The sequence below is a fragment of the Aotus nancymaae genome, unplaced genomic scaffold (genome assembly GCF_030222135.1).
Source record: "Aotus nancymaae isolate 86718 unplaced genomic scaffold, 86718_ANA_hifiasm-v0.15.2.pri h1tg000010l, whole genome shotgun sequence".
NCBI lineage: Eukaryota > Metazoa > Chordata > Mammalia > Primates > Aotidae > Aotus > Aotus nancymaae.
Genome location: NW_026988421.1, coordinates 46,767,447 through 46,790,516, shown reverse-complemented (window position 1 = coordinate 46,790,516; position 23,070 = coordinate 46,767,447). Strand labels below are relative to the sequence as shown.

The following is a 23,070-nucleotide window of genomic DNA, read 5'->3' as shown; positions in this document are numbered from 1 at the left end:
CATTCTTAGTTTGGCTTAAAAAAACTACTCTCTTTTCACAATCACATTCTAATTTCTCTTACTCTCGATGTCTTCTCGAAATACTTAAATTTCTTGTTTGTGATTTTAACTATTATATTTGCATTTATTTATGTATTTTATGTATTCTCGATAGCTGTATAAAATCATTTATGGACACAGACATGAACTAAACAAGTGATACCTTCAGGAAGCTGCCTAAGCTGATCATCATACCATACATAGAATGCCCTTCAGAAAAAAAAAAAAAATTGTAATACTGAGACTTGTTGACATGTTAAAAGATACAGAGCATAGCCATCTGCATAGCAGATGTTCCCTGAACACTGTAAATAATAGGGCAATATAGATTATAACAGACAGTCTGTCATGTGAAGATTTTCAACTCCCACAAAATATTCAGAAATTCGCAAAGCAGTAGTGTCTCATATCTCCTGTAATGAGAATAATAGTGACATGTTAGTACATCTATATTTATGTAATACATGACTATACGTGTGTGTGTGTGTGTACATGTATATGTAAATACTTCTGGTAGGCATATTCATAAACAAAATGAATGTAATTGAATGCTGAAATCCACTATTTTTTTTTTTTTTTGAGTCAAGATCTTCTTGCTCTGTTGCCCAGTCTGGAATGTAGTGGAGAGATCAAGGCTTACTACAGTCACAGCCTCCTGGGTTCTAGCAATCCTCTCACCTCATCCTCCAGAGTAGCTGGGGACTGTAGGCATGCATGTGCCACCATGCTGAGCTGTTTCTCTCTTTTTGTAAATAGGGGGTCTCATTAAGTTATTCAGGCTAGTCTCAAACTCTTGCCTCCAGAGATCTTCCTGCCTCAGCCTCCCAAAGTGCTGGGATTACAGGTGTGAGCCATGATGCCTGGCCAGAATCCTCTATTTTCTAAAAACAGTTTATATGCTTCTTTCTTCTGCTTTTTTGCGTCTTGCATCGACCTCTTCATTAGAGACTTTTTAGTCTTTTCAGACCTCCCATGGTTGCCCATATACTTTATCTTCTTTTTTTCTTGGCTATTTCTCTCATATTAGCCTCAACCCTATCTTATGTGTGAACAGGTCTACCATTTAAGCAGATCATGAAACTTGAGTAGATCATCAAAAAAATGTATCACTGATCCATTTTGTATTGCATTTCACATATGTATGGCTGTTTGTACGTACTTGCGTAATCTAGTAGTAGAAATAAACAGGAATGATCTGTGCTAAGACCTTTGCCTTAAATGTGCAACTATGGGGGAGAGCAAACCTCTCCTTGGGATGTTTCCTGAGTCTGCTCGTCCTCCACTGTCAACCAGTAAATACCACATTCTTGAAGTTAGGGATAAATTTTTACTGAAATTGTCAAGAAAGCCATGAATAAAAACATGGTGAAATCTATTACTATTACACTAATGTTTTTCATTTAATTTTCAAGTAGCCTAAAATTTTGTCTAAAAAAGAGTTTTAAATGATACTTAGAGATTATTTATAACCTTTCTATGATACCATTATAGGAAAAAAAAAGGTTTTCTTTATTCCCACAGCTAATACAATTGTTGCCTTTTATTTTCCATTCAAAGATATAAACTAATTAAATTTATTGTAGAATTATATTTCTACTTGGAATTTTTCAGAAATAATAAAAAGTACATATGGCCACAAAAATAGGGTTAGAGAAACTTACATGTGACATGCAAAATGAGCTCAAATCCTGTAAAGAGAACACTTGAAATTGAATTACCCTTTGGATTAACCTTAAAATTGTAACCATAAGTAAATTCATAGTCATTTTTTTCCCTGTAGTCTATGATCAATCTTTGGTAGACTTTGTCACCAAGTGTGTGTGTGTGTGTGTGTGTGTGTGTGTGTGTGTGTGTGTGTGTGTGTGTGTGTATGTATATATATTTAAAGTTGGAGTCTTTATTTAAGGCTGGAGTGCAATGGCTGATCTCAGCCCTCTGCAACTTCCACCTCCTGGGTTCAAGCGATTCTTCTGCCTCAGTCTCCTGAGTAGCTGGGACTACATGCACACACCACCACACCCAGCTAATTTTTGTATTTGTAGTAGAGACGGGGTTTCACCATGTTGGCCAGGATGGTCTTGATCTCTTTTTTTTTTTTTTTTTTTAAACGGAGTTTCACTCTTGTTACCCAGGCTGGAGTGCAATGGCGCGATCTTGGCTCACCGCAACCTCCGCCTCCTGGGTTCAGGCAATTCTCCTGCCTCTGCCTCCTGAGTAGCTGGGATTACAGGCAGGCGCCACCATGCCCAGCTAATTTTTTGTATTTTTAGTAGACACGGGGTTTCACCATGTTGACCCGGATGGTCTCGATCTCTTGATCTCGTGATCCACCCGCCTCGGTCTCCCAAAGTGCTGGGATTACAGGCGTGACCCACCGCGCCTGGCCAATCTCTTGACCTCATCATCTGCCTTCCTCAGCCTCCCAGAATGCTGAGATTACAGGCATGAGCCACCGCATGCAGCCAGTCACCAGGTATATTTTTTGAAAGGCAATTGAAGAAATACGATGTAGAGTTTATTTTAAAGAACTACCTATTAAAGATTATACTTATAAATGTGATTTCTTCATGCAAAAAAGGCATGTCAGTGATGTAGAAAAACATTAATTGATAGTAATATATTAAGACATCATGCTACTTTCATGTGACATTTTTGTCGTTTCAAAAAGTTTGTAGAGCTAGAGAAAAACATTTATCTTTTCAATACTTTGCATCTTGAAATTATAAATATGACTTCAAATTTGCAAATAGTACATATTTGCAAATTGTAAAGAGTAAAATTCTTCAAACCATCTATTCTAACAAATTTCTGTCATAAATATTTATTCAGCAAACTTAATCTTGATTAAGAGTGGCAAATTTTAAGTCCCCCTCGATGTCCCATATCTTCCCCACAAGACCAATTTTATCTCCTCAATTGTAGGACTTTGGGATCCTGCTCTTCAAAATGAATCTGGTCCAATAGTATACATGACTCCAGTAAGTAGATTGAAAGACATGGACACCCTTCTTTTTTTTCTCATTATTTCCACAGAGAGTACTGTTTAATTTTTTAAAATTTTGTTTTATTTATTTATTTATTTATTTATTTTTTGCTTTTATACTCTGACTCCATGACATAGTTATTTTCTGGCAACAACATTTTTAAATTTGTTTTATTAGATATCTGGAAACAAATCAGTGTCATCCAATTGTAAAACTTCATAGTCTGAAAATCATGGATAAACCTGGAAGACATTATGTTAAGTGAAACTAGCCAAGCATAGATATTCAAGTACTGCATGATCTCACTTGTATGTGGAATATAAAATAGATGAAATCATTGAAGCAGACAGTAAAAGAGTGGCTACCAGGGGCTGAGAGGAGTGGGGTGAGGCTTGAGAGATGTTGGTCAAAGGATACAAAATTTAAGTTTCTTGAACTAATAAGTTCAAGAAATCTATTGTAAACATGGTAACTGTAGTTAATGACTATATTTTTGAAAACAGAATTTAAGTGCTCTTACCACAAAACATGTTGATAATAGATATGTTAATTAGCTTGATTTAGCCCTTGCACAAGCTATACATATTTTAAAACAACACGTTGTATACAACAAATATATTCTACATATTGATTTAAAAATGAAATAAATTGGGAATAAAAATATCAAATCAGAGCTATGTAAGAATGGGTGAATATTTATGAAAGATAAGAATGTCTTGGCCAGGCGCAGTGGCTCACGCCTATAATCCCAGCACTTTTGAAGGCCGAGGCTCGTCGATCACAAGGTCAAGACATCGAGACCATCCTGGTCAACATGGTGAAACCCCGTCTCTACTAAAAACACAAAAATTAGCTGGGCATGGTGGCGTGTGCCTGTAATCCCAGCTACTCAGGAGGCTGAGGCAAGAGAATTGCCTAAACCCAGGAGGCGGAGGTTGCGGTGAGCCGAGATCGCGCCATTGCACTCCAGCCTGGGTAACAAGAGCGAAACTCCGTCTCAAAAAAAAAAAAAAAAAAAATGTCTTTTGCAACAGGAATTCTATTTAAAAAGAAAATACTAAAATGTCAGCTTGGAAGCTATTTAGCTAACTGACATTTCTACTAAATCTATTCCCCAATGGTCTCTCGGTGTTCTTAGAGGTACTACTTAAACCATCTCTTCTCACTTCATCCTCAGCTCTCCAAAATTTCCCTTTAATGCTGCCTTCTAGGAGACTTGACCTTATAGATACTGAAATTCCTTGTACTTACAGTTTATTTTTAAATCATAATTATATTCTCTTCCTAAATTGGAGATTGCAAACTAGTGTGGTTGTTGAGACAATGGGCATATTTTATTTGACCTATTTATATTTTAATGTTTAAAAATATGTTGCCAATCTTATCATCAAGATACTTTATATAAAGAGATTTTATATGTCATTAGTATATTAGAAGACCTGGTAACATGGGCTCCATATTCCAAGATGGCAAGAATTTGCTGGGATTGAGTAGTAGCTACCTTCTATGAGTAGCATCAGAGAGGGCATGTTCTATCCACTTGCCACCATCTCAACATGCTTGCTTCACTCATTTGTATTACCTGAGGAATCCTTGTAAAATGTAACTTTTCAGTTTCTGAAAATAAAATTGAATATGACAACTTTTTGTTGCCTCTTAACTGTTTTTACCATGAATAAATTCTGGTCAAAAATTAAGAAAAGAAATCTCAGAGCGAACTTTAAAAGGCTGCGGTCTGTAGAGGCACAGAACTTCCGTTTATTGATGAAGTGCATTTACTTCTTCTAATAATGGAATAATTATAGAAACAGCGCAAAATGCAAGCACAAGGAAAAGGGCATCATATTCTGACGTGGCGTGGGGAATGCTATTTGAAGGGTGGTATGGGAGCAGATGATATCTAATTAAGGTGAAATTTAACTAATGAGTAGTATTTTAGCTAAAACCTAAAAACTGTGAAGGGAGTAATATTTTAGCTTAAACCTAAAAATTGGTTATAAGAGCACATTGTGCAAAGACCTACAGGTTAAAAAAAAATAACTGATTCTCTTGTGGGGAAAAGTAAGAATTAAGACTAGCCATTTAAGTCAAACATCAAATCATGGTTTTGTATACCATACGCATTAAGTTCTGACATTGTTTTAATCCAAAATGAAAAGATGTGGCTATCTCTCTTACTGCTGTGACCTGATGCTGTTATACTCAACCAATATTAGAAGCAGTCTAGAATTTCCCAGTATTTCCTCTAATGGACAGAAAATTTATTGTCCCCAACTTCTCTTTCTCAAACTTGCCACTTGCATATAATTACCAACCTGGATTTCATTGCCCACTCATAAATGGTTTTTGATTTTACAGGAAAGAAACAAGCTTTCCTTACCATTTAAATTATAGCTTTCAGGTAACATTTCATCAAGAATTTTGAGGAGAAACAACAGATGCAATTTCTGCACAGGAGCTAAAATGCTAATAGCTATAAATTGGTCCAAACGTGTTTCTCACTGAATCAGGGTATTCTATTTCTTCACCCATAGCAAAGATCATGAAGCTGGACATTTAAGACATTATAAGTAATCCTATGTAAGGCTCAAAACTGTTCTTTTGAAACACTTCAGTTTCTGGTTTTTGAGCTGCCAGCTGGTAGATTCTTTTATGTAATAAGGAGCTGATTTTTATGTTCTAGCATTTCTAGTGTACAGTTGATAAAATGATTTAAAATCTTTTTTTCCTTTCAGCTCACTCCAGTTGGTACCACGATATTCACAGGATTTTCAGGAGACAATGGAGCTACAGATATAGATGATGGACCAAATGGACAGATAGAATACGTTATTCAGTATAATCCAGATGATCCGGTATGTAAATACTTATTTGCAATGTAATTTTCTTAACAGGAATAAAATTAATGATTTTTTAGCTGATATTTATTGTATCATTCAAATAACTACCAGAACCAGATTGGTAATGATACTATTATTAAAATTGTCTCAAAATTGAATTATTTTTAATATTTATGCTTTAGAAGCTAATTTTTGGTGGCATTTGTAGGTAAGACTTAAAATGTATTCATAGATATAGCATACCTTTTTTACTAAATTTGTTATGTTTGTGGTCTCCAAAGCATTCTAAACAAATCACTGGAGATGAGATAACAAGTGTCAAACACATTTTATGCAACTTAATAACAATATTGTTGCTACACCAGTAAAACTCACGCCAAGTATTGCTGGAATCGACAAGCCTTTAAAATCCTAGCCATCCACCAATTAAACCAAAGATAGAGAACATGACAAAAGCCACTAGTTATAGCCTGCTTTATGATTTTTCTTCCTTTTTTTCCATTAGACAAGAAGATTTCTATGTTGTGTTTTTAAGCCATGAATCATTTCCTCTAATGGTATATTATTCAAAAAAAGGAGAGACAAAATTAAAATTTTTTAACTGAAGCTAGAGTCAGAAACCCTGCCTGCCATCTCCCCACTGTCTTTTCTTGAGGCTGTTCCTCAGAATCTTGTTGACTCCCCAGAGCAAGTATAAATAGGCCGTCAAATTAAATGCAACTCTTTTATGTTTAATATTCAAAATATAAACAATGGTGAAGTTAGTATTTTGTCCTTGTTTTTGTCATTTTATGTTGTAGATGAGATTGAAACAAGCAAGCAAAACGAAAAACAAAAACAAAACTCTTGGATAGTACTGAGAAACTAAGAACTCAGTAAGATCTACATCACAAATTTATTAAGTAAATCGTGGATGCATTTTCTCGTTGTATCCTCACAAATCACTTAGCAGTAGTAGTATCTCTGTTGCATAGCAAAGAAAACCTCACATGTGATTTGCATCATGTTATGAAACTACTTCTAAGTTAAAATCCAATTTCAGCCTATTCTTCCTCTATTCTGTTCTCACAGAAAAATTTGTAATACCTATGTTAAAACTTTAATAAATTAGGAAAATAAGTGTATATATATATTTCATGAGCATAGCAGAGTAAAGGTCAGGTTTTAGAGTTTTTTCTTTTTTGCTTTGTTTCTTTTAAAGAGGACTTTTTTTTTAGGAAGAGATAATAAAGAGTTGGGACATGATGAGAATGTGACAGAGAAGGACAGTATGAAAGGTTACATAAGAAGTGAAGTGGAATGTGTCAAAGAAATAGCAGAGGACAGGGCAGCAGAAATGCTTTTTCTTAAATATAGAAACAGCTGACAGAACATTCTATTTCTAAATCACTCATTTTGTTTGTTCTTTAGGTATTTTTTTAAATTAATTGTATGTATGTGCCATGTTTTTAGGTCACATTCTATGAAGGTGACTTTCTAATCTTTACTCCCTAAGCTGTAAAAATAAAACCTCCCAGCAAGTATCGATATACCAGTTCATGCATTTTAGGGAAATAATTATTGCATGCATACAAAGTATTTAATGTTTATATATACTTTGAGAACAAAAATATATTACTTGAAAATTATCTTTTCTAATTAAAATGTAGACATTTAGGAAGACTTAAATTCTTTGTCACCTATGCAGTAATTCCATCTGGATGCCTCTCATTCCAGGGATATGTAGGCTTGCTGTCCAATATAATATGTAACTTAGTACCAAAAGTGGATAAACCAATCAGCCACATGCATTTTCTTTTTTTTCTTTTCTTTTTTTTTTTTTTTTTTTGAGACAGAGTCTTGCTCTGTTGCCAGGTGCCAGGCTGGAGTGCAGTGGTGTGATCTCGGCTAACTGCAACCTCCGCCTCTCGGGTTCAAGCAATTCTCCTGACTCAGCCTCCCGAGTAGCTGGGACTACAGGCACATGCCACCATGCCAAGCTAATCTTTGTATTTTTAGTAGAGATGGGGTTTCACCATGTTGGCCAGGATGATCCCACTCTCTTGACCTCATGATATGCTTGCCTTGGCCTCCCAGAGTACTGGGATTACAGGCGAGAGCCACCGCGCCTGGCCTCATTTTCAAAATTACAAATGAAAAATAAAAAATAAAATGTGTTAGCAAGCTAGCATGACTGTGAAGTAAAGTTCTCAGCATGGTCTTAGTTTTGTGGACAAAATAATAAGATATCATGACAGTTAACTTAGGTTGTGCTGAAGGAAAAAAAGCATTAACCAAGGTACAGTCTTAGGGAGAGAATCCACAATTAGACATTATATAAAATTAGTGTAAACCTCAGGACCAATTTCTTTTTTTGTAAAATCTGTGAGGAAATACATGATAAATGTTTTGTTCTGCCACCACTAAATCTCTACTAATTCTGCTTATATTAATAGCACCATAATGTGGCATTTTTACTCAAAATGCCAAATAATAACATTTCAATAATAGCAAAATAGCAATAATTGCAATTCAAATGGTGTTCTAAAACAAGGAACAACAAGTTTGGGAATAAATAGTTGCTGAACTGATTGACCCAATTTGAAGTGAAACTGTTCCTGTAGTGTGTATTTTCACACTTCCATAAAGAATACCTAAGACTGGGTAATTTATAATAAAATAAGTTTAATTGACTCATAGTTCTGAATGGCTGGGAAGGCCTTAGGAAACTTACAGTCACAATGAAAGGGAAACGGGAAGGAAGGAATGTCTTACATGGCAGCAAGAGAGAGACTGGAGGGAGAAGTACCACTTTGAAACCATCAGATCTCATGAGAATGTCCTCACTATCACAAGAAAAAAAAGCATGGGGGAAACTGCCCCATGTTCCAGTCACCTCCCACCGGGTTGCTCCTTAAACACATGGAGATTATAATTCAACATGAGATTTGTGTGGGGACGCAGAGCCAAACCATATCATTCCACCCTTTTCCTCTCCCATATCTCTTGTTCTTTCAACATTTCAAAACCAATTATGCCTTCTCGATAGTTCCCCAAAGTCTTAAATCATTCCAGCATTAACTCAAAGTTCGAGTCCAAAGTTTCATCTGAGATAAGGCAAGTCCCTTAAATCTATGAGCTTGTGAAATAAAAAACAAGTTGTTATTTCCAAGATACAATAAGGGTACAGACATTAGATAAATACACCCATCCCATATGTTATAAACTGGCCAAAATAAAGGTGCCACAGACCCCATGCAAGTCCAAAACCCAGCAGAGCAGTCATTATATCTTAAAGCTCCAAAGTAATCTAATTTGACTCCATGTCTCACATCCAGGGCACACTAATGCAAAAGGTGGGCTTCCAGTGCCTTGGGAAGCTCTACCCCTGTGGCTCTGCAGGGTAGAGCCCCTCCAGCTCTGCAGCGTAGAGCCTCTGCAGCTGCTTTCACAGGCTAGCATTGAGTGCTTGTGCTTGTGGCTTTTCCAAGCACATGGTGCAAGCTGTCTGTGGATGTATCATTCTGGGGTCTGGAGGACACAGTGGCCCTCTTTTCATACCTCCACTAGGCAGTCTCAAGTGGGAACTCTATGTGGCAACTCCATTCCCACTTTTTCCCTCTGCATTATGCTAGAAGATGTTTTCCATGAGGGCTCCACTGCTGCCATAGACTTCTGCCTAGACATTCCCAGCATGTTCCTCTGACACCTAGGTGGAGGCTCCCAAAGCTCAACTGTTGTCTTCTGTGTACCTGCAGGCCCAACATGACATGTTAGCTATCAAGGCATGGGGCTTGCACCCTCTGAAGCAATGCCCTAACTGTATGTTGGCCCCTTTTAGCCATGGCTATAGCTAGAGTGGCTGGGACATAGGGTGCCATGTCCTGAGACTGCACAGAGCAGTGGGACCCTGGTCCTAGCCCAGAAAACCATTTTTTTTTCTCCAGATCTCCAGGCCTGTGATTTGAGGAGCTGCCACAAAGATCTCTAAAATGCCCTGGAGACATCTCCCCATTGTCTTGGCTATTAATATTTGGCTTTTCATTTCTTATGGAAATTTGTGCAGCCAGCTTGAATTTTCTTCCAGAAAATGGGATTTTCTTTTCTACCACATGGTCAGGCTGCAAATTCTTCAGAATTTTATTCTCTGCTTCTCTTTTAAATATAAATTCAAATCTCAAATAATGTCTTCATGAATGCATATGACTGTATACTTTCAGAAAAAGCCAGATCCCATCTTGAATGTTTTGCTGCTTATAAGTTTCTTCTGCCAGATACCATAAATAATATTCCTTAAGTTCAAAGTTCCACAAATCTCTAGGGCAGGGGCAAAATGTGACCTGCCACTTTGCTAAAGCATAGCAAGAGTGATTTTTGCTCCAGTTCCCAAAAAGTTCTTCATCTCCATCTGAGAACGCCTCAGTCTGGAGTTCATTGTCTGTATCACTACCAGCATTTTCGTGGAAACCATTCAAAAAGTGTCTAGAAAGTTCCAAACTTTCTGTCATCTTTCTGTTTTCTTCTGAGCCCTCCAAACTGTTCCAACCTTTGCCCGTTATCCAGTTCCAAAGTTGCTTCCACATTTTCAGATTATCATTTTAACAGTACTCCACTATCTCAGTAACAATTTCCTGTATTGATTAGTTATCACACTGCTACAAAGATACTACCTTAGACTGGATAATTTATAATGAAATGAGGCTTACTTGACTCCCAGTTCTGAATGGCTGTGGAGGCCTCAGGAAACTTACATTTATGGTGGAAGTTGATGGAAAAGCATGGTGAATCTTATATGCAGCAATATGCAGACAGAGTAAAAAGGGGAGTGCCACTTTTAAACCATCAGATCTCTTGAGAACTCACTATCAGGAGAACAGCATGAGGGAAACTGTCCCCATGAGCCAGTCACCTCCTACCAGGACCTTCCCTCAACATGTGGGGATTACAATTTGACATGAGTTTTGGGTGGGGACACAGAGCCAAGCCATATCAACTAGGTGTGTAGGCACACACGAGCAAGGCAGGACAGGACATCCCCCAGGAATGTCACTTGACAGTGGGTAGGCACACATGAGCAAGGCGGGACGGGACCTCCCCCAGGAATGTCACTTGATGGTGGGTAGGCACACACGAGCAAGGCGGGAGGGGACCTCCCCCAGGAATGTCACTTGATGGTGGGTAGGCACACACGAGCAAGGCAGGACAGGACCTCCCCCAGGAATGTCACTTGACCATCAGGTGATGGTCAGGTGGCTGTTAAACTGTCTCTGTAAAATAATAATTGGACGCAGCCAGTGCCAGGGAAAGATAGTCTCCCAATAGATAGAAAACACTTGAAGCTGGTGATCAGTAGCGTTCTAATAGGAGCTCAGAAGTTGGGCAGGAGTGCTGAAGCATGCACATTAAGAGGCAAAATGGTAGTATTTAACCAGTATGTGACCTTCTTCTGGGAATGCTTAACTGGCAAGGGAAAAATGACTCAAGGCAGTATGCATACAACTTCAATAAACATGTTGCTCATGCAGCCCCTCCCAAATGCACTGTCAGGCCACTGTGCATGTGGACAGCCTGTCCCAAAAGAAAAAATCAAGGGAGGAGAATCACAAATTCCCAAATCATGCCAATGAATAAAACCTCAAGTCAAGGGAGGAACAGGGCACTTGGATCTTTCAGGTCGACCAGTTAGCAGTCTTCCACGAGTGTTTTGCTTGCTTTCATTCCTGCTCTAAAACGTCTTAATAAGCTCTCACTGCTGCTCTAAAAATTACTTCAGTCTCTCCCTCTGCCTTAAACTTGCTTTTGCCCCTAGACCACATTATTTCCTCTGAGGAGGTGAGGGCTGAGTTACCGCAGACCCAAATGGATTCACTGCTGTTAACAAAAGCATTTGTGCTGTTTACCAAAAATGTTTGGTTCTTCCTTTCTTTGGACACCTGCTGGGGTGTACTTTGCTTGCCTGGAGAAAATAATTTGCTTTGACTAATGAAATGTAAACTCAAAGAACCAATTAAGTAATCGTATTCTCTGCCCCTACTGTTGTGGTCAGAGAAAAACACGTAAGGAGAAACAATCATTAGTCAATGACAACGATAAACAGAGCCCACTTGCTTATGTATATTAGGTATGTAGATACGAAGAGTAAAGAAATAATGAAAGTTTAATGGTTTGCTCCTGCAGTATTCCCTATCCTTTTCTGGCTGGTGTATTTAGAAAAAAAAATATTTTAGTAAATATCTTATTATTAAAAGTCCTCTGGACAATTGTTAAAAGAAAATATTATTTAAAAATACATTAAAACACGGTAAGAAAGACCTTATTCAGGACCACTGCAACAGGTATAGAAATCATTGCAATGACATCTTGCAGTAGCAGAGAGATATTGGGCTCAACTACAAATAAAGCATGGACAAATGGGACTTTATAGCCAGGAGCAGGGTCGGGGTCACTGGATGGAAAATTACTAGGAGAAAACATCATATATAAGGGGAATTCTGGTTAAATCAAACTAATGTGATTCTTGCTGAAGACAAGTCAGGGTCATCAGACATCACCTGGCGGATGGTGTAGGATGAAAAACCTGATGGCATATCAAGGTAGATCATTTATGGAAGGTAGATGGATTTTTGTTGAAGTGGCTTAGCATGTTTCTTTATTAAAAAGTGATTTTATAAGGAAGTATACAGATGAGCCTAGGAGAAGTTTCAGAAGCCTGATGCAAGTTTGAACAAACAAAGAATCTTTTCAGTCCCCACTATTGTTCAGAAGCAGCAGCATTTTTCCTTCCTTTGTATAAGTTCTTTTTCTCATTTGGTCACCTTTAGTCTATTAAGTATAATTTGAATTATCTGTTGGAACTTGGTAGTGGAGAATACGTAAAAATATGTACTGGACAATATATGTTGTCAGGCCTTTAATGAGGAGCATTTATTTTCTATGCAATTTGTAGTGTACTTATCAGAGTTATTGTAAAATACTGTTTTTTGTTTTGTTTTGTTTTTGTAATTTAATGCATTCATGGTAATACAAAGCAAGTGTTTCTATAATGCACTGAACTAATTCAGGGGTTTCTATCTAATCTTTTGGCTTCCCTGAGCCACACTGTAAGAAAAAGAATTGTCTGGGGCTACACATAAATTACACAAACATGAACAATACCTGATGAGCTATTAATAAAAAATCACAAATCTTACAGTCCTTTAAGAACATTTACGGCCGGGCGCGGTGGCTCAAGCCTGTAATCCCAGCACTTTGGGAGGCCGAGGCGGGTGGATCCCGAGGTCAAGAGATCGAGACCATCCTGGTCAACATGGTGAAACCCCGTCTCTACTAATACAAAAAATTAGCTGGGCACGGTGGCGCGTGCCTGTAATCCCAGCTACTCAGGAGGCTGAGGCAGGAGAATTGCCTGAACCCACGAGGCGGAGGTTGCGGTGAGCCGAGATCGCGCCATTGCACTCCAGCCTGGGTAACAAGAGCGAAACTCCGTCTCAAAAAAAAAAAAAAAAAAAAAAAAAAAAAAAAAAAAAAAAAAAAAAAAAAAAAAGAACATTTACAAGTTTGTGTTGGGACACGTTCAAAGCCATCCTGGGCCCCATATAGCCTGTGGGCTATGGGTTGGACAAGCTTGAATTAGATTGTTTCAAAAAAAAGAAAGGAAGAAAAAAATAACTTTGAAACGGATAAGAATTAGTCATCACATGATCTGCAAAACTTTCATTTTTGAGAATTGTCTAATATGTAAAATCTAAATATAGGTATCATTCTGATGTTTAAATGTCATAACAAGATTAGTAAGACTATTCATAGTATATATTATCACATTTTTATCTTAATTTTTAAATGCCAGATGGGAGGCATGTTTATTTAGCATTTTAAGTGTTTGACCTAAAGTGATAAGGAGGAAGCTGATGATATATCCCTTGTAGCAGTCTCCAGTGGACTGAGAAAGCAGCACAACATTGTTATTAACTACTATTACTACTGAGGAAAAAAAATGAAGACACTTAAGTAATACGCATAGGCCACTTCCTTCTTGGAGATATTACAGTGCTGTTTCAGTGGGCGATGACATCTTTTATCAAGATCTCCTGAGTAAATTGTCCTTCTTTTGTAATATGTTTGATTCCTTGCAGCTTTGAGAGAATTCAGAAAAATATGAGCCATAATTTTCATTTATAATGTGTAAGCATTTGCATTTCATGAGTCAGGAAGTTAAAACTACATTTCAAAGACAAAAAATTTTTAAACAAATCACCATCCTGAAGTAGTTCTCTATACATATAAGTCAAAGTCCAGTTTTCAGTTGTTAATAAAATATTTAAGGCTAAGCTAAAACTGTGATTGCTTATTCCTAGGTAGATTGCTAAGAAGAAATTTAGTATGGTTAATAATGTTTTACAGGGTACGTTATACCATGAGAGTCCCATGCCCCCATAAAGTCATAATATTCTAATTTTATTGGAAACTCATGCTTAATTAAGTCATGGTGTAAAAGCCTTCTCAATGTAAAACTTTGAACCTCAGTGTTTTCACTCCAAGCCTGTGACTTTTAACTTTAAAACATATATGCTTCAAAAGCCAGCCAGGTATAAGTACAGTATCCTCAGAAGTTGGCTGGAATAAGATAAGTTGAACTGCATTGTAATCAAAACATATTAATTAAATGTGCCTGTATGTGTTTGTTTTTGTGTGGGACAGTGGTAAATTTGTATTGTGACCAAAAGTTCTCTGGAAAGGAATTTGGAGGAAAGAGACTTTATTTCGGTGAACAGTTTTCAAACCATGAATATACAGCCTATGGTTTCAAGCTAAGATACATTTCAGAAAACAAAGACAGGATTAGGGTTTTGTAGCTAATTCCCACCCAGTTTCCCAATTAGCTGTGTTCATGCAAATGAAGCATTTAATTGCTTAATTCTGAGTGGTCAAAACAGATGAGTCCTGACTGGTCTAAACACTGATTGGTTGGTTCAGGTGAGCTGTGATTGGTTGATTTCTAAGCCCCAAACCAGAAGTTTCTGTCAGATGTTTCTTTCAAAGGGCTGGTACTCAAGGGCCAGTGTAGGGGTGGGGTAGCGGGCAAAGGGTGGTAATTCTAGCAGCAGTTTATCTTGGCACTAAGAACAGGATCTGGTTTTGCTTCATTGTTGTATTAGTCCACTTCCACACTGTTGTTAAAGACATACCTGAGACTGGGTAATTTATAAAGAAAGAGAGATTTAATGGACCCACAGTTGCATGTGGCTGGGAAGGCCTCTCAATTATGACAGAAAGTGAAAGGCAGGTATTACATGGCAGCAGACAAGAGAGAATTGAAAACCAAGAGAAAGGGGTTTCTGTTTGTAAAAACCATCAGATCTCGTAAGACTTATTCACTACCAAGAGAACAGCATTGGAAAGACCTGCCCCCATGATTTAAATGTCTCTCACCAGGTCCCTCCCACAACACATGGGAAACTACAATTCAAGATGAGATTTGGGTGGTGATTCAGCCACACCATATCACTCCACTTCTGGCCCCTCTCAAATCTCATGTCTTCACATTTTAAAAGCAATCATGCCATACCAACAGTCCCTCAAATTCTTAACTCATTTCAGTATTAACTCAAAAGCTCACAGTCCAAAGTCTCATCTGAGACAAAGCAAGTTCCTTCCACCTACGAACCTGTAAAATCAAAAGCAAGTTAGTTACTCCCTAAATACAATGGGGGTATAGGCATTGGATATATATACTCATTCCAAATAAGAAAAATTGGCAAAAACAAAGGGGCTAAAGGCCCCATGCAAGTCCGAATTCCAGTGGTCAGTCAAATCTTAAAGCACCAAAATGATTTTCTTTGACACAATGTCTCATATCCAGGTCATGCTGATGCAAGAGGTGGATTCCCATGGTCTTGGGCAGCTCTACCCCTGTGGCTTTGTAGGGTACAGCCTCCCTCCTGGCTGTTTTCACAGTTTGGCATTGAGTGTCTTCATGTTTTTCAGGCATGCAGTGCAAACTGTCAGTAAATCTACATTCTGGGGTCCAGGGGACAGTGGCTCTCTTCTCACAGCTTCACTAGACAATAAGCCAGTGGCAACTCTTTGTGGGGGCTTCAACCCCACACTTCCCTTTCACACTACCCTAGCAGAGCTTCTCAATGAGGGCCCTGACCCTGCAGCAAACTTTTGCCTGGACATCCAGGCATTTCCACAGATACTTGGAAATCTAGGTGGATGTTCCCAAACCTCAATTCTTGACTTCTGTGAACCCACACGCTCAACACCATGTGAAAGATGCCAAGGCTTGGGGCTTGTACCCTCTGAAGCCATGGCCTGAGATATATCTTGGCTGCTTATAGCTATGCCTGGAGCAGCTGGGATGCAAGGCACCAAGTTCCTAGGCTGCACATGGAAGGGGGTCCTGGACCTGGCCCATGAAACTATTTTTTTCTCCTGGGCCACCTGGCCTATGATGGGAGGGGATGCCACAAATGTCTCCCCCATTGTCTTTCTCCTCAGAAAATAGGTGTTTCTTTTCCATTGCATCATCAGGCTGCAAATTTTCTGAACTTTTATGCTTGTCTCACTTTTAAAACTGAATGCTTTTAATAGCATTCAAGTCACATCTTGAATGCTTTGCTACTTAGAAATTTATGTCATAGCAAGAGCCACCTTTGCTCCTGTTCCCAACAAGTTCATCATCTCCACCTGACACCACCTTAGCATGGATTTCATCATCCATATCATTATCAGCATCTTGATCAAAGCCAATAAACAAGTCTCTTCCAAACATTCCCACCTTTTCCTGTCTTCTTCTAAGCCCTCTAAACTGTTCTAACCTCTCCTGTTACCTACTTCCAGAGTTACCTCCACATTTTCAGATCTCTTTACAGCAGGACCTCACACTACCAGTACCAATTTACTATGTTAGTCTGTTTTCACATTTAGACATACCTGATAAAGACATACTTGAGACTGGGTAATGTATACAGAAAAAGAGGTTTCATGGACTCACAGTTCCACATGCCTGGGGAGGCCTCACAATTATGGTGGAAGGTGAAAGTCATGTCTTACATGGAAGAAGACTAAGAGAGAATTGAGAGTGGAGGGAAAGTGATTTCCCCTTATAAAAGCGTCAGATCTCATGATATTTATTCACTACCACAAAAACAGGAAAGGGGAAATGCCATGATTCCATTATCACACACCAGGTCGCTCCCACAACATATGGGAATTATGAAACCTACAATTCAAATGAGATTTGGGTGGAGATGCACCTCAACCACATCAATTGTAGAAAAGATCCTGTGATGCTTTGACATCTTTTTGAGAATACAGAGTATGTGACTACTTCATCACCTAGGCATGGCCACCTGGTTTTGTATTAACTTACTTCAGTTAGTCATAGGGAGTCCATTTTGTCCATCAATTAGGAACATGTTTAACAGTATGAAGCAGAAAAAATGATCAGAGTGTTGGTACTTTCTCTTAAAAGCAAAGTTAGTGTTGCCTACTCAAATCGCAGTTTCTCTTGGGTGGACAAAAATTGTGTAACCCTGCTTAGTCCTCCACCTTCTACTTCAAGCAATTAAATTAGGGAAGGCACACAAACAATGACAGGCAACATAGAATGTTCAGCAGCTGATGGCACAGTAGCCTGAGCTTAATCAGACAAGCTTAAGGCTGACTAAAGACTGATAAGGGCAAAGTTGATGCTGTTTATTGGAACTAAAACAGGGACTCACAGTTATATTCAATGTGAGCAAATGGGGGAAACCTGAAGAGAGAAGAAAGAGGCACAGAAAAAGAGGCAGAGATAAGCGGAGAGATTTATTTTTTTTCTCTTTTTTAATTGCATTTTAGGTTTTGGGGTACGTGTGAAGAACACGCAAGATTGTTGCATAGGTACACACATGGCAGTGTGATGTGCTGCCTTCCTCCCCATTACCTATATCTGGCATTTCTCCCCATGCTATCTCTCCCCAACTCCCCACTCCCTGCTGTCCCTCCCCTGTTTCCCCCCAGACCCCAGTGTGTAGTGCTCCCCTCCCTGTGTCCATGTGTTCTCATTATTCAACACCTGCCTATGAGTGAGAACATGCGGTGTTTGATTTTCTGTTCTTGTGTCAGTTTGCTGAGAATGATGGTTTCCAGGTTCATCTATGTCCCTACAAAGGATGCAAACTCATCGTTTTTGATGGCTGCATAATATTCCATGGTGTATATGTGCCACATTTTCCCTGTCCAGTCTATCATCGATGGGCATTTGGGTTGGTTCCAGGTCTTTGCTATTGTAAACTGTGCTGCAATGAACATTTGTGTGCATGGGTCCTTATAGTAGAACGATTTATAATCCTTTGGATATATGCCCAGTAATGGGATTGCTGGGTGAGAGATTTCAAAAAAAAAAAAGTGTCAAAAAATAGTAAGAGAATTTACAGCTTCTTAGAGACAAAGAGAAAATCCCAGTTATCTAAATTTCCACCACTTCTCAATTTACAGGTCCATTGAGGCACATTTGTACTAAGACTCTGTCTTTAGGTCACCAGAAACTCTGTGTGTGTGTGTGTGTGTGTGTGTGTGTGTGTGTGTGTGTATACTTTAAAAATTTTCTTCTTTTGAACTGAATTTCTAGTCATCACAACTGAAAAGAGAGTATTACAAACAATACTTATAGGTGTGAAAGACTAAAAGAGTTTTTCCTTTCCTAAAAATGATGAATGACCAAATCTATCAGCTGAGAAGTAATAGCACTAATAACCCCGTATTCCATTTCTAAAGCATCTTTAACTGTAGGACTCAACACCTCCTTGCAGAGAGCTGCCATTTAAACTGGTAGAAACCCCTCTTCACACATATTAGTAAAGGGGATTTAGGGGGTTGGAATCATCTTGGGAAACACAGAGTTTGCTAGGGCATCAATATTCCTTCTGCCTCCATTATTGAATGTGAATATATGTGGCGTGGGCATTACAACTGTCTCCTACCCCTATTTCCCATATTTCTAATAGTGATAAATTGCTTAAATTGCCTTATACAGTCATTTTACTAAATGGAGAATTGTCCATTATTTGACAATTGTCACTGAACTGTCAGAAAGTTGTGAGTGGACCTTTCTTAATGGAGGCCAGGTGTTTGGGGCCTGTGGGTATTAAATCATTTAGCCGTAATTGGATTTCTCTCATTCATACACTGCAGGTAGCCAGGACTTAAATTCTCATCACCCAAAGAAACCAATGTCAGTTTGTGTTTAAAGAGAAGTGTCCAAAACTATCAGAAAGGGGGCAATGGCCTGGCTTTAGAAATATAAGGTAACTTAAGAAAATGGGAATTGCTCTGTTCCCAGACTTTTCTGCTTCGTTGGTGGAACAAAACTCTAAGAATGAAAGAAGAGAAAAATAATGAGCAAGGAGAGAGGGTGCAGCCACTCTTAGACTTATGTAGTACAACTATTTCTCAAAGTAAAACCTGAATCATCTGCATCAGAATCACCTGGTAGGTTTGTCAAAAATGCTGATTCCTGAGAATTTCTGGAATTTGGGGGAATGGATGGTAGAAATCTACAATCAAAATTCCTCATGCCTATGATCCTTATGCATTCTGAGCTTTGAGAATGTTCTTAGTATTTTTTTTTATTTTTTCATTGCTTTATTATGTATTTATAAAAAATCTTTTTTTCCTTGCTCGATTTAGCTTTTTTTTAAACTTTTAAGTAAACACTTTAGAAATATCATTAAAGCAAGGCCTTTACTTAGTGTTGATCTAATCCAGTATTTTTTTTTACTAGAGGAATGATAAAGACTATCATAAAGAGATATGTACATTTTGCTTCTAATTTTCTTGATTATTATTCTGTGTTTTAGAGAAAGAATGAATACTCAATAGTTGTTTAATTAATTTCAATATAGTGGCTTTCCATATGCAACATTTCAGAAGCATGATTGTATAAAGTATATCCTTATGTTTTATAGAATACAAGTATTTATGAAACACCTAATAAAATGAATATCTAGGCTGGGTGCAGTGGCTCATACCTGTAATCCCAGCACTTTGGAAGGCAATGTGGGTGGATCATTTGAGGTCAGGAGTTCGAGACCAGACTGGACAACGTGGTGAAACCCCATCTCTACTAAAAATAAAAAAATTAGCCAGGTGTGGTGGCACATGTTTGTAATCCCAGCTACTCAGAGTCTGAGGCAGGAGAATTGCTTGAACCCAAAAGGCAGAGGTTTCAGTGAGCTGAGATCATGACACTGCACTCCAGCCTGGGTGACAGAGCAAGACTCCATATGTCTCAAATAAGTTAAAAAAGAAAGAAAGAAAGAAAGAAAATGTAAGAATCTATAAAATCGCTAAAGCATAGATTTAGCTGATAAAAATTTAGTGCAATTGAAAGTGCTCTGAAGATCAGTAAAGTCACTAATAACCATTATTTGTGATAATTCTACAAACATCCAATGAAAATTATCAAAAACAAAAAAATGTACTGCGAAGATTCATTAAGTTGCTTAGCTAGAGATATAAGGATCGATATTTCTACATCACAGACTGAGACCCTTGAGGACTCTGTGAAGCAAAACAGAAGATCCCAAATAAGTATTTTTTGAAAACAATAATGTAAGATCACATCAAAGACTTAAATGTAAATTAGATTTAAAAGGTTTCACTGAGTTTGCAAAGTTTAGTATACAGAGAAATGAGTGATGGGATACTTAAACATGAGAAAAATAAGAGCAAATATCAGGTGTGAAGAGCCATGACCTGTTTGGAGAAGAAAGAGGCCTACAGTGTAAAGTCATAGAGGCAGGAATAATCATGTATCAAAGTGCTTTCGGCTGCAGAAAATTTAGCAAAAAATTATGAAAAAGCTAAACTACAGATGATTTAAACAAAAAAATAATTCATTATTTATCATAATAAGTTTTTCAAAGATGGGATAATATCAAGATTTTCTCAGCAACTCAAAGGCAACACGGTTCCAGGATATTTTTGTTTTACTCTCTGCTATCACTAGCATGTTAGCTATTTCTCCTTAATTAATTTCATTAACAGTCGCCAAGTGGCTGCTGAAGTTCTAAGTTTTATATCCTGATGGAAGCTTCTATAACCTGAAAAGGGATTCTTTTCTTGTCTCTATCTTTGCAATTAAGATAATATTTTTTCATTACTCAAAATCACACAAACATTTGCAAAACAATTCCTGGTAAAAAAAGTGTGAAATTACTGTTTTTAAACTAGTCTTTTTAAGACTTACCTCATTTAAAGACGTAGCCTCCTCTGAGGCACAAAGTCACGATATCTGAGCTAATTTGGGGTTCTGAGTCCAGATATAAGGTAGGTTTTTGGTGAGATCACAGTATCTTCCATATTTATACTGGAAACTGACATATGTTTCTATATTATTGAATCACTAAAAGGTAATAACCTCACAGCAACACATTAGGATGGGTTCAACAGTGTAAATAGCAATTATTAACTAAGGTTTTGCCCATAAACAACTTATATATTTAGATTGAATCATTTTTACACTTCTCTGTCATAATTGCCAGCCCTACTCTTAGGTATAAGAAATGTCTAATAGGCAAAATTTAAGGAACATGTCAAATGTCTGTTTTTAATTGTGGTGTTCATTTTACATTTTCTCTATTTATATTTTAAATTGTTACTTTTAAATGACTGCATCTAAAAATGATTTGTAAAGCCCATTACATGAGCAGCACAGAATGAATCATTTAAAAATACCAATTAATTCTGCAAAATATACAGTGTATGTGAGTCTTTATTGCATCCCAGGGAGAAAGATAGACAGAGAAAGAAAGAAAAGAGACAGATCACAACTCTGGAAATAAAAGGCTAAACTACACACATTTCATTGAGTGAGCCTAAGTTGGGGGATTTGAATCAGCACTTTATTTCATTGACTTTCACTTCTTATGTGACTTTGAAGATTACACTTAAACTAAGTTGAGGGTGTAAACACACTTTCTTGTCCTCTCTCTCTGATTCTCTCTCTCACACACACACAATTTTTTTTCTTCCTCCATTTTCCTATCTCTTCTCCTTCCTCTTGCCCTTTCCCTTCATTTTTCTTTACTTCCCTTTCTCCTCCTCTTCCATTTGCAGCCATCTAATGCAGATCTAAACTAAGTATTTCACCCAATGTGATTCCCACCACAAAAGTCACAAGCACAAATACACAAGACAACTAAACAACCACAAAAAAGTTTCAGTGACCAAAACTCTGATTTATTGTCCCTATCTAGAAATAATTTTATCATTTTTCAAAATGGCACTAAAATGCAAAAGTGGCATAAGCTCTTCTTGAGAATAAGAGATTTATCTTGTAAATTATACTCCCTTAAGGTGTGACTACATTAACACTGAGGGCTGATTATACCAGAGCAGTAGTATTGCCATTATGATCTCCATGTTACCAGGAAAAAACTCAACCCTAGGCAAGGTAAATAACTAATAGGCAGAAGTTGTGTGGCCTAAAAGAAAACAAAATGATGTATAACCTGGACTTTTTTTTTCACAATAGCAAACTGATTCAAGTTTATGCAGTCATGCTCTGCATAATGACATTTTGTCAGTGACATACCACATAGCAAATGGCGGTCTCATAAAATTATAACATGTTTCTACTGTACCTTTTCTATGTTTAGATTACATTTACAGAGAAAATACTGGCCATTGTGGTAGAGTTGCCTATAGCATTCAGTATAGTGACATGCTATACAGGTTTGTAGCCTAGGAGTCATGGGCTAAATCATATGTTCTAGTATGTAGTAGACTGCCCGTTTTAGGTTTGCGAAACTACACTTTATAATGTTAAGACAATGACAAAACCTCCTAACAACACATTTCTCAGAATGTACCTCATTGTTAAGTGACTCATGACTGCGAGCGTTTGTATTTAATGCCTGAAAATACTTAAAATACAGAATGGATATCAGTGTTGACAATTGATATTATACAGAAATGAAAGTTCAGTGTTTGAATGCTTTGGTGTTATAAAATACAGTGAAGAGGTAATATGGTAACAAGAAAGATTTTCAGATACCTGGACTTTGATTTAGAACCATTCCAAGACTGTTTATGAATAATACTAATAATATATTAAAAACTATGCCAAGAAACAAATTTTCTGGTTATTAGTACCAAAGAACTCTGGGGAAACCTATTGAACAAATTAAATGTTTGGAAATGATAACAGTATGGACTCTGAAGCTTATAGTCATTCTATT

At 37.6% G+C, this 23,070-nt stretch overlaps 1 protein-coding gene across 1 annotated transcript in view; it reads left to right on the top strand.

Annotated features, from left to right (window-relative positions):
* PCDH15 (protocadherin related 15) overlaps positions 1–23,070 on the top strand; it is a 965,496-nt gene that overhangs the window by 462,502 nt on the left and 479,924 nt on the right. The window contains exon 6 of the mRNA XM_064374141.1: positions 5,759–5,878. Coding sequence (XP_064230211.1) covers positions 5,759–5,878 — 120 coding nt within the window. The remainder of the gene's footprint in view (positions 1–5,758; positions 5,879–23,070) is intronic.